This window comes from Telopea speciosissima, chromosome 7 (assembly GCF_018873765.1).
Source record: "Telopea speciosissima isolate NSW1024214 ecotype Mountain lineage chromosome 7, Tspe_v1, whole genome shotgun sequence".
Taxonomy (NCBI): Eukaryota; Viridiplantae; Streptophyta; class Magnoliopsida; order Proteales; family Proteaceae; genus Telopea; species Telopea speciosissima.
The window spans coordinates 33,326,991-33,340,031 of NC_057922.1; the positions used below are offsets into that span (position 1 = coordinate 33,326,991).

A 13,041-nucleotide genomic window follows, 5' to 3' on the forward strand; every position below is an offset into this window, starting at 1 on the left:
TTGGAGCTTTGCAGAATTCCTTGCAACTTATGATTATAGGATGGTTTAAATTTTGTTGGATCTCTAGTTGGATGATAATCCTTGGAAAAGGGTTGAATGGATGAACAAATTTAGATTCTTTTTGTGGTGGAAAGCTCAAATGTAGGGATAAACTTCCCATTGGCATGCAAAAAGGAGGTGTTAATCCTGGCAGCAAGGTGTTTGGTGATCATCTTTAATGTTCGGGTGGTGATCTGATCTTTTTATTGTGTTTAAGTTGTTCCTGTTGTTGGCTTTTGTGATGATATATAATAAATGATACCAATAGTATTTGATGACTTTAAAGATCACAAATATGGGTAACTGTTATCCTGTGTCATGACTTTGCTTGTATTTATTATTTTGTGTTGATATCCGAATGTTAATTGATTTATTTTCAAGTAAAATATAGGAAAAGTATTGTTAATATGAAATATATGCATAGTGGAAAGAATTTAAGAATGTAGTTTTTGCAGTCAAGTTGGCTAGCCGACAACTAGTTGTGTTATTTTCTGGCCAAGTTAACTTTTTAGTTAATAGGTGTTACGCCAAAAAATTATGACATCATTAAATAAGTGTCTAATTAATATTTTGCTGTAAACTTGGATGAAACTAGAAATCAATGATAAGATAATGCAGTGAACTCACTGAGTATCATTTTAATGATCCCTTGACCACTAGTTGACAGCTAGTCTGCTCTAGTTGACTGACTGGTCAATATAGCTGATTAGTACCTATTTTAGTTGGTGTCCATATCAAGGAGACTAGTTGACATTTTAACTACACTCAATACAGTGGTTTAATGGCCATTATGGTCATGGTGGGAGGTGGTAAACGCACTGTATTACTCTTATCAGTTATGTATTATAGTATGCTTTGCATGTATACTTGTTCAATATCTTGTGTTATTGACAATAGAGAACTTGCATATGCAGCTTTGCACATATACTTCTGCAGACTGCAATTTCTTGTGTTATTGACAATAGAGAACTTGCTCTATCATTGTTTGAACTTTGAATTATGATTCCTTTAGTCAAAGGGTGGTGTTATGAGTTGAGACTTTGAAATCTTTACAAAGCTGTGACTTCAAGGGTTGGATTTTGTGGAGGTTTTGGGTGGTCTGTAGGTGTTCTTGTTCTTTATAGGGTTTGACTGGTTAAGCTATGTGCTTGAGTTGTGGCGGATGTTGCTTCTTTTAGGTTTGTACAGGGTTTGTTTTTACTTGGCCTTGTGATGTAGATCACAAGTCCATATGCACCCGCATGAACAAGCCCCAAAATCAGCCCAGCAAGGTTGTGGGATACGACTGTTGTGAGAAGCAGCCTGGTCTGATGATGTGGCAAGTTTTTGTTGGTTCAATGGAGCATCACCTAAGGCAGCCCCAGGTCAGAGTGAAGAATGAAGAAAATAAAAGACCAACAACACTGTTCACGGCACTGTTCACGTGAGCAGTGTCACAGCCCATATTTTCCTTGTGTGGAGATATTTTTTATATGATTTTGTGGGCCCATTAAGTGGAGAAAGATCCCATCCTAACGCTGCCAAAGTTTAGTTTCTATTTTCAGTTTTAGAAAGTTTATTTTATTTCATTTAGGTAGCTTCTAATTTCAGTTTGTTTCTTTTTTTGTTTCCTTGCTTGTTTAGAAGGCTGGATCTATAAAGCCTTAGTAGTTTCTATTTTTCATTAGTTGCTATTTTCCTACCTTCTATTTTGGTTTTGGGACGTTTCTATTTTATACCCTCTATTTTGGAAGCTTGCCTAAGCTATTAATAGGTCCTCTATTTTAAGGAAGGATTAGATTTGGAGAAAAGAATTTTCAGGCCATGTTGCCATCGGTTATGGGAGAAATTCCATGTTTCAACAGCTGGGATTGCCATCGAGGTTGACATTTGCATTACCTTGCCTCCTTTTAGCCCTTCTTCAGCTTCTTCTACTTGGCTTGTTTCATACTTTCATCTTGTATAAACTTTTGTATTAAAATGTTTTGGTATGCCAAGAGAGAAAAAGAAATTTTTATTTCTATTTATGTATGGGAGCACTGAGGCTGTTATTGGTAGAGGTTGTTCCAAAATGTCTTTACTTTCATAGAGGCAGGAACTTTTAGGTGCAGATAAGCCAACAAACGCTCAGTAAATGAGAACCATAAGTCATGAGACTGTAGGCTAGGTTTTAATTGAATGAAGCTCTTTTGCCTCAAGTGGCTTAGGTCTGGGCACTGAAAAGCAGTGAGAAAGTGACAATTTTAAGGTCATTGTAATCAGTTAGTTGCATGTGGTTGTTGAATCACAATAAGTGGAGTTCAAGAACATTTTCTTCGCATGAAGAAAATGCACTCTTATTACGTTTGAGGTACTTGCGTATCAGGACATTGGTCAGAGGATGGTTCAACAACCAGAATTCGTATATTTCTTTTTCCAGTAGTGATGGTTTGCATAATTTTCAATAGCTTTGTTAGTGTCCACTCCATTGGGCAGTTACTTTTATTTTATTTTATTTCTTTGGTTAACAACCTGATGTTCTTATGGCTGCTCTTTATTGTGGAAGCTTAATCCTTGTATTAGTAATTGGCTCTTTTGATGCACTTTGTTGTTTTGCAGTTCCACACTTCGAGAAAATGTTGTATGATCAGGGGCAGCTTGCTAATGTTTATTTGGATTCTTTTTCCATTACGGGAGATACCTTCTATTCATTTGTGGCTCGGGATATCCTCGACTATTTGAGGAGAGATATGATTGGAGAAGGTGGTGAAATTTATTCAGCAGAAGATGCAGATAGTGCTGAATTTGAGGGAGCTTCAAGGAAAAAGGAAGGAGCATTCTACGTTTGGACAAGTCAAGAGGTCAGATTTGATAGTAATATCTATGAACATTACTAGATTGAGATATGATTTTCTAAACCTTCCGATTTGATGAACATTTTATATAGAAATGACTAGATCAAGTTATTCTACATATCCTTCAAATATTTTTATCTTATCAGTTCATATAGGAGATCTATATTTTGCCTCAGGTCTTATGTTTTGTTGATTTCTCTTTGCTACTGAAAAATATCTGCCTATGTCTTCTGGTACTCTTAGTGTCACACCCCTATTCCAGACAAGGAATATAATATCATATAAAGGGTGACTAGGACGACGCGTGTCATCCTACTAAACCGCCCGGATCACTGACACAGTGTCCCAACGCACAATCATATCCAATATTGACACAATATAATATTAGAATGCAGAAAAGAGGAATATTACATTCCAATGATCAGTAGTATTGCGGAAGCGTATAAATCGAATAGTTACAAGATGTTCAAAGCTAGATGATAAATACAGTAATTAGTTACATTTCCAATGATCATCTAATAACTATCAAAAATGGTATTACAGTAAGTATTTCACCATAGGCCTTAGCCTCAAAAGTAATCAAAAGGGGATCGAGTCCCGAATATCCTCACGGCCCGTAGGCACAATCATCGCAAGGACACCGCCGCCATGTTCCTCAAACACGGCCTCCGGTTCCTCCTCACCGATCTCATCGTATCCCGAGGGCTGAACTCCAAGTCCCGCGAGATATCCGTCACCTGCACCATAATCTAAAAAAAATGTGCGCACGAGGGGGTTAGCTCCACTGAGCCAGTGAGGGGATGGGAATGCACAAACACGCAATTCACATAGTCCAATGATGCATGCACATGTTAAGTTCATTTTTCCACCTATCAAACAACTAAGTCAATGGCATATGCCATCGTGACAACTCTGGAGACACACGTGGGTCACTTAACTTATCGCCACAATGAAACCTCAATTGTCACGTGGGACCTACGCCGATCGAAGCCTCCAAGACCACTCTGGCGGACCCTCGATAACCAATACTACCACGATTGGCCTCTCCCACCTCCACGTAATCCGAGATCGATTACCCAACACCCGAACCCCTGTTGGTAAGGGTCGTAGCATAAGGGTGTGAAATCCTAGCCACAAATATACTACATGCAAGTCCTATCGTCCCGAGAGGTAATCCGGCGCATCAACTTTTCATCCGGTTTAGTGCCCGGTTACAAGACGGCACGCACGCATCTATTCAACATGACATTCAACATAATTTCTTCATAAATGTATATAGTGTTCGGGTTATGCACCGTCACCCACCGCACCGAGACCCATCAAGATACAACATTACCAATCAACATTATAACAAATAGATATAAAATTATGCAATATGCGCAAACATGCTTATTAATTATAATGAGTACATAATATATAGTGCATAATAATAATAACAAGCCCAAACAACCAAACCCACTCACAACGTATACGCCAAGCACCACGATTATCAGTTGTCGCCTCGATCAAGCAATAAGCCACAAAAGTGAATATATTAACCTATACAAAGAGTGGAATAAGGTTACACGAGCGAAAGGAACGGATCCCCAAAAGGTCTCCCATAAACACTTAAGTATAAGGTTTCAGAGACGAAGTGGTTGCAGGAGTGGTTTCATGCCCAAATTCTGCAACCACATGTAAATCCTAGGAAACCGGGGGTTCGGGACAGTTTTAGTCAAGGTCGGATGCGATGTGGTTTGAAAAACTGAATCCGAGTGTAAATCCGAGCTCACAGGGCTCGGGACAATTTTTGTCAAGGTCGGATGCGAGATGTGGTTTGAAAAACGAATCCGAGTGTAAATCCGACCTTCACAGAATCCATCTCGGGAAGGTAATTTAGGGTGGTTTCTTGCAGGTCTGAACCCACATGTAAACCCTCACACCTTCAGGTCCAAAATCCGAAGGATTCCCCTCCAAGGACCCCATTTCAAGTGGTTTTTAAAGCACAAGGACTTCAAGAAAACTCCATCCTAAGCTCATTAGGGTCCAACCTTAAATCTCTCAAATGGCAATGAGAACCCTCACATTAGAGCTCATAATGGAGTGAACTAACTCCACCATAGCTTGGCTTTAAAGCTCCATCTACTCCCTAGGTTCCAAGAGAGATCTAGGTCAATCTCTCCCATTACCCAACCCCTTTTTGAAATCCAAAATAGAAGAAAGAAGAAGGTTCAATAGCTTACCTTCCCCCAAGATGAGAGCTCCACGATTTCTAGCCCAAGAGATGGGGTCTCCACCTTCCTCCAAGCCTCTCTCTCCTTCCTCTTTCTCTTTCTCTCCTCTTTCTCTCCTCCACGATTTAGGGTAGAAGAGGATGTTGAAGAAGAAGTGATGTTCTCTCTCTCCCTCATGGACTCATTTATTATAAATGAGTCCATGGGTACCCTTAGTCAAATGGGTCATGAGGCCTAATGGGTCAACCCATTAGTCCTATGTGGGTAAGTGGATGGAATAACCCATCATTGGGTCAATAGGTTATATGGGCCTGCCCACAACCTCAATTAGGGAAAAGCCCATTCTTAGATGGGTTCATATGAGATGGGTTTAAGTCCCCAATGTACTTCCTAAAGGTACGCGGGACCCGAACTTAAATTATTCCCTTCTCTCATGAAATAGCTCGAGCGGTTCAAGCCCGGACCCGCACTTCGAGGTTACCAAGGGAAGAATAATTAATAAGTCTTGAGGCTAGAACTTACTTTTCCCCCGTCATGGTTTATTACCCATGACCCGAACGCTTCGCCACGGCAATGCTAAGCTCATCACCGAACGAAATATCCAGCTGAGGTGACGGTCCAGGATGCTCTCTCCTGAACTCCTCGCTTCCCGGGCTGGTACTTGGAGGGTAGTCGACGAAGTCGCCGTCCACGAACTTTCCCCACTGGCGGTTGAGGAATCTTTCCTCCACAGGCAAACCCGTGCTGTGGTCAACGATTTTGTAGCTAGGTTTGACCATCATGGAGAACAGTCACCAAGATACATGGCAGGTATCTACACGTCACGAGAAGAAATGATATTTAATTATATCCGGTACGGGTATAACATCCCCCCACCTTATAAGAAATTTCGTACTCGAAATTTGACGTACCTTGTAGATAGGCAAGAAAAGGGTATTTCGCCCGCATTTCTACCTCTGCCTCCCAAAAAGCTTCCTCTTCCGGATGGTTGCACCATTTTATCTTCACATAATGAATGGGCGGTTGCGAAGATGAACAACCTCTTGTCCAAAATCTTTTCAGCAACTCTTTATAGGACATGTCGGCCGCAAGTTCTGGTGGTTCATGCGTCAATACATGGCTTGGATCATGGACATACTTCCTCAACATGGACACGTGGAAGACGTCGTGTACACCTTCTAAAGATGGAGGGAGTGCTAACCGATATGCCACCGGTCCAATCCGTGCAAGGATCTCAAAAGGTCCTATAAATCTCGGACTACCTTGCCTTCTTTCTGAAACGCATCACCCTTTGGAGGGTGATACCTTAAGGAACACTTTATCACCGATAGTGAACTCAAGGTCCTTCCGTCTCAAGTCCGCATAACCCTTTCGCTGGATCGAGCCGCCTTGATCCGCTCACGAATCAAGTCCACCTTCTCGCATGTTGCCTGAATCAACTCGGGTCCAAGAATACGCCGTTCACCTACTTCGTCCCAATATAACGGTGTCCGACACTTCTTCCCATATCGAGCCTCAAACGGTGCCATGCCTATAGTAGCCTGGTAATCGTTATTGTAAGCAAACTCAATAAGTGAGAGATGCTCGCCGCGCCTTGCATATCAATGGCACAGCTCGGAGCATATCTTCTAATGTCGAATAGTCCTCTCCGATCGTCCGTCGGTTTGAGGGTGGAAGGTGTACTAAAACTCAACAAGTGTACCCATTGCCTTCGAAAACCCCCCTAACTTAGATGTAAATCGGGATCCCGATCGGAGATGATGCCGCAGAACTCCGTGTAGACGAACTACATTATCAATGTACAAGCGAGCCAGCTTGTCCATCGAATAGGTAATCTTCATGGGGATGAAGTGAGCCGTCTTTGTCAATCTGTCAACGACAACCCATATGGTATCGACACCTCTAGGCGTGCGGGGCAACCCGGTGACAAAATCCATGGTAACATGCTCCCACTTCCACTCTGGAACAGAAATGACCGTAAGAGGCCATGAGGTCGCTTGTCTATCCGCCTTCACTCGCCGACAAGTAAGACATTTTGCCACATACTCAGCCACATCCCTCTTCATTCCACTCCACCAGTAATATTCCTTCAGATCTCTATACATCTTCGTACTACCTGGATGAATAGAATAGGGAGAGTCATGGGCCTCAGCTAACACTTCCTTCCTCAACTGAGGGTTACTAGGAACACATAGCCGTTGTCCGAACATGAGAACACCACTCTCTGCTAAAGTAAAATCCAGTTCCTGCGTGTCCCCCTTGATAGCCTCAATAACCTTTTGAATCTCCTCATCGAAGCCTGGGCTGATTGAATTCGCCTACTACCAGTGTGGATTGTATTGATAAAGCCGATAGAGATAAGGTAACACCATCAACCAAGAATTCCAGTCCATCCTTCTAGCTTCCTCGATGAGTTTCTCACCGGCCGCTAATGATGCCAGTGACAAGGATCGAGATTTCCGGCTCAGGCGCATCCGCTACTACATTTGCCTTGCCTGGGTGGTAATGGATAGTACAATCATAATCTTTCAACAACTCCAACCACCGGCTGCCTCATATTGAGCTCCTTTTGTGTAAAGAAGTATTTGAGGCTCTTGTGATCATCGTATATTTCGCTCTTCTCACCATATAAATAATGTCTCCGGATCTTCTGAGCGAAAACCACGTGCAAGCTCCAAATCATGGGTCGGGTAGTTCTTCTCATAGTCCTTCAATTGCCGAGAAGCATAGGCCACTACCTTCCCATCTTGCATTAGAACACAACCCAAGCCCATTTTAGATGCATCATGAGACTACCATCCCTCCAGCACCATTAGGAATGGTAAGTCTGGAGCGGAAACCACCTCGCTTGAGCTCTTGGAAGCTCTTTTTCGCACTATCGACCACTCGAACTTCACTCCCTTTCGGCGGTCGTGTCATAGGAGCGGAGAGCCTTGAGAAGTTCTCAATAAATCTCCCGTAATAGCCAGCTAGTCCCAGGAAACTACGAATGTCCGCCACATTCTTGGGTATCGCCTATCAACTATCGACTTCACCTTGCGGGTCAACCTCTATACCCTTACCGTAAACAAGGTGTCCTGAAATGCCACTGTTGTAGCCAAAACTCACACTTACCGAATTTGGCGTACAACGCTTCTCCCTTAGGCGTTGTAATACTAGGCGAGATGGTCTCGCATGCTCCTCCTCGCTCTTGAATAGACCAAGATGTCATCAATGAAGACAATGACGTACTTGTCTAGAACATCGTGGAACACCCGGTTCATCAACTCCATAAAGCGGCGGGGCATTGGTCAGCCCAAGGACATGACCAAGAACTCATAATGACCATAGCGAGATCCGAATCTGTCTTGCGATATCACTATTTCGATCTTCAATTGATGGTACCCGACGGAGATCAATTTTCGAGAACACCTTCGCACTCGTAGTTGATCGAATAGGTCATCGATCCTAGGCAAAGGATACCGGTTCTTGATTGTCAATTTGTTGAGCTCACGGTAGTCAATGCCGACGCATACTACCGTCCTTCTTTTTCACAAACAACACAGTGCTCCCCAAGGAGATACACTGGGTCTAATGAAACCCTTCTTCAACAGGTCCTTCAATCGCTCTTGTAGCTCCTTTAGCTCGTTGGGGCCATCCTGTAAGGTGCCTTGATCCGGGGCTGCACCGGAATGAGATCTATCATGAACTCGTCTCGCGATCCGGTGGCAACGCGTTAGATCCTCGGAAAGACATCCGGAAAATCTTTCACCACGCACAACTCTTCCAAAGGCCTGCTTTGGCTTGATGTCTATCACGGATGCTAGATAACACCGACATCCTCTCGCCAATAACCCGTACTTGGAGGCGAGAGATGATAGCCTTCTTGGGTCTCTCCCGCTAGTACCCATAAACACAAACTCTTCACCTTCACTGGTTTGAATAGAACCTTCCTCTCTGAATAGATTAGACTGGCTTTGTGAGTTGATAGCCAATCCATTCCCAAAATCACATCAAAGTCTTTCATATCCAGCAGATCTTAAGCTTGCTTCGAGTCCGTGACCACCCACACCTACCGGCAAGGATCATAAACCGAGTTAAGTTCAACCTTGCTACCCGTTGGTGTCTGACTATCAATTTCCGGGCCATTCGCTTTGGTTCAATGGACATCTTCTTAGCAAAACTAGGGGACACAAAAGAGTGTGATGCCCCGAATCAAATAAAGCATAAGCAGCCGAGAGCAAACAAGAACGACACCGACAAGCAAGATAACCAATCATAGAAACAAAAGCTATTATATGCACATCTTAAGAGTAGAGTGCATTACTGTAATAACACTGGGATCGGCCTGGCCTCTTCATTTGTCACGAATACACCCGACCTTGAGATCTCGTGGGCCGGAGCAGGAAGAAGAGAACGCACAATCTGGCTTGGGGTGCCTTCGTGTAGCTGCACTGGAGGACCTATCATCCGCGGATGAGGACAGTCTCGAACCATATGCCCGGACTCCTTGCAATTGTAACATATGAGAGTCTGGGAACCATAGTGAGGAGTTGATGTAGGCCTGGGTGCTTGCACCGCATCTGACCTCCGGGACTGGACCGGAAAAGTAGTAGTGTAAGATCCTCTCTTTTGGAATTTTGTGGATCCCCTAGGTTCATGAGAGGTCATGGGCCTTTTACCAACCTGAATGGCCCTGTAATTCTCTCTCTGCCGGTCCTCGATCACCTTAGCGGCTTGGACCGTCTCAGCATAAGTAGGGTACTTGTGTAGCACCACAGAAGTACTAATGCTAGGTCTAAGCCCCTTCTCAAACTTCCTAGCCTTCACATTCTCGGCCTTCATGTGTACCGGGGCGAAGTAAAACAGCTCCTCAAAAGCTTGCTGGTACTCAAGGACCGATTTGGATCCTTGAAAGAAGCTCATAAACTCAGACTCCTTCCTATCACGGAAGTTTTGAGGGAAGAAATTTTTGAAGAAGACTTCCTTGAATTGAGCCCAAGTTGCCTCTGGGTGAGTTGCCCAAAAATGGTCTTTAGAGGAGAGCCACCACGCATCGAATCACCCCGGAGCTGGTAGGTAGCACACCGGATCTTGTCCGTGTCATTGCATCGTATCACTTCAAAGATTCTCTCAAGATCCCTTATAAATGTTCTTGCGGGAAAAAGGAATCATGGGCCATCTTGTAGAAGGTTGGAGGACGATGTTTCTGAAATCTCTCCGATAACCTAGCAGCATCCACCCAAGCCGGAGTCACCGCTTGGACCGAAGGAGCCACAGAAGTGGAAGGTAGAATAGGTGCTGGCACCTCTTGTGTCAAAGGAATTCCGGCGTGGCTTGAGCGCAGAGGAACACTAGGTACAGCAGAACCCACGGGGGGTGGGGGAGGATTGACTTGCAGGGAGGAGGCACTGGTGCCTTTCCCTAACAAAGGCTTGGAACATAGCCGTCATGTTTTGCATAAATTGGCGCTGCTCTTGTTGCGCCTCCCTATGCTCTCGTTCCATGGATTGCAACCTATTGCTCAACAACGCGGCGACATCCGCATTATTATTAATTGGCGGTGCTACCGGTAGAACCGTATTCGAAGCCTCACCGGCCTCTTCCCTAGCAGGAGAACGGTTGGCATTTGACCGTGTATTAACCATGGTTCACACCTGGTTACAGTCAACACCCTCAGTTATAGGCACTATAGCAATTTTAAGCAAACCAATCAAAAATCGATTTGCAAAGGTAAACATAGGTTACACGAGGGGTAAGGGAAGCAATAATGAGGGTAATAAGCATTAGAAACAAGTTGGTTAAGCAAAACAGGGCCAAAAAACCCTTTCTGGCAGGGTCGGATTTACATGCGGTTTCACCAGGCTGCATCCGAGTGTAAATCCGACATTCACAGGACCAAAGTCTGGTCTCGGGAAACCGCGGATTCACAGTCGGTTTCAAAATTGTGCATCCGAGTGTAAAACCGCATGGTCAAAAAACAGAATTTCTAACTCGAAACTCTCTTCCAAAACCCAAATTCCTTTTTCCAAACACCCCCTACGTTCTGGAGAACCCAAAACCGCACTCGTCCCTTGCTCCCTCTCCCTTCAAGGTGGATTTTTGGCACTCAATCCACGCACAACAGATCCGATCGAGTTCAGGTATGCCCTCTTCCCTCTCTATCGATCTATCTCTTTCTCCTTTCGACTTCTATTATGGAGAAACCCCAAAATCCATTTCGGGTTTACAAGATTTGGGTTTTTTTGTTTTCTCCTAGCTAAATAGATGGATTATTGTCCATTCTCCATTCGTTTCCCATCATATGCAACCTAGTTGAGGTATTTCCCCCAATTTTGCACCTTCACCATGGGTTTGGGTTGGATTTTGGTGAAATCCCAAAACCCTAACCGAAATTCTATGTCTTTTTGCCCAATTCAAGTTCGGTTTTGCTAGGTAGGCTTGGTGTATATAATTTGGGGTTGTCTCAAGCCATTACTTATTTATTTCTTGCAAATTGGAACTTCAAGAATCACATCTGAATTTTCTTTTAGAGATTCAAGCATTATTTACTACAATTTAGCTCCATATATTGCTTGAACTAGGTATTTAGTATAAACTTCATGTTTTAGGTATACTATGGCCATGTATGTATATTGTTTACTATGCCATTCAACTTCCAAACACAAAACTGAAAATTTCCTCTTTGGATCCCTTAGTATATTTCTTATCAAATCAGTCCAACTTTGTTTGAACTAATTGCTTGTATGATATAATGCTTCTCCAAGCATAATGTGGCCATGTACATTTATCCTCTATAATTGCATCTACATGTTGGCCAGCATTCCCTTTCCCTAACTCCTTAGACCATTCACAACAAAATTGTCTAGTACATTTCCTACGTAATGTGGTTCATTGTAGGAATCAAGGTCTAGGTTCTAATTCCTTGTCTCCCTTCATTGTATATCGCTTAGACCTTAATATCCAAGCATGGACTTAATATGTTTCTGTATTCTCGGCCTTCTTTGGTTGCAGGTTAGGGAATCTAAATGGCTCCTAGAACAAGGCGTGCACGGGCCGAACAAGCTGCCCCAGCTGCTTTGGATGCACTATGGTTCCAAGACCTAGAGAAACAGGAGATGTACCAAGACCACTTTCGCTTTAAGAGTATCTTGGAGGGGAGAGATGTAGTACTGGAAGACCTCAAGGCCTACAAGGTAGGGCCGAGATTTGAAGCACTGGGGTGGTCCAACCTCCTCAACCTTCCAGAGCCATTCTATCCCAAGCTCGTTCGTCACTTCTACGCCAACCTCGCACACCGAGAACCTAGGCACGCGAGATTACCGGATCCTCTCTTATGTCAAGGAGTCACCATATCCTTCACAGGGGCACAGTGGTGCATCCTCAATGTAGCTATCCTGGGAGAGAAGACTCATGCGCACCATGGAAGAATCCCTACTCCTTTCTCAGGAGAGAGGCATACAGAGAATTATACAGGGAGCTTACAGGTGGGGCATTCGAGAAGAAAGTGCCTGAGACTTCTTTTGCCAATTCTCCCAGGATATTGAGCCGGATAGAAGACAACATCGTGCCTATAGCAGGTCACCGCACCATGCCTTCCATCTTCGTAGGCTATGTGGCCTATCACCTCTACAAAGGCATTCCCATCCGCCGCCCTACATTATCATGCGGACCATGGATCATGCGGGCGAAATCCCAGGAGGAACTTAGATTTACCCTATGGGAGGTTGCTCACCACTATTTTTCAGCATTTTGGAGTTGACTTGAGTGAGGAGGATCAAGACTTAACCGAAGATCCACCTCTAGATCGAAATGCGATGCGAGGATGCGAGTGCGATGGATGCATATAGTGATGGGGAGCCATTGGTCCCAGCAGAGGGTCACGGGCCCGAGCCTCGTGCAGGAGCCTCCTCCTCGCCCGGTGCATGCGGCCTCTTCATCCAAGATGCCTCCTAGTGGGTCGACATCGACAGGATTCTTGCAACTCGGGCCGGATG

General features: G+C 44.1%; 1 protein-coding gene across 2 annotated transcripts in view; it reads left to right on the plus strand.

The window, feature by feature from the left end:
* Positions 1–13,041, plus strand: part of LOC122667651 (spermatogenesis-associated protein 20) — a 43,101-nt gene that overhangs the window by 13,608 nt on the left and 16,452 nt on the right. For both annotated transcript variants that reach the window (XM_043864021.1, XM_043864020.1), the window contains one exon: positions 2,617–2,858. In XM_043864021.1, the coding sequence (XP_043719956.1) occupies positions 2,617–2,858 (242 nt within the window). The remainder of the gene's footprint in view (positions 1–2,616; positions 2,859–13,041) is intronic.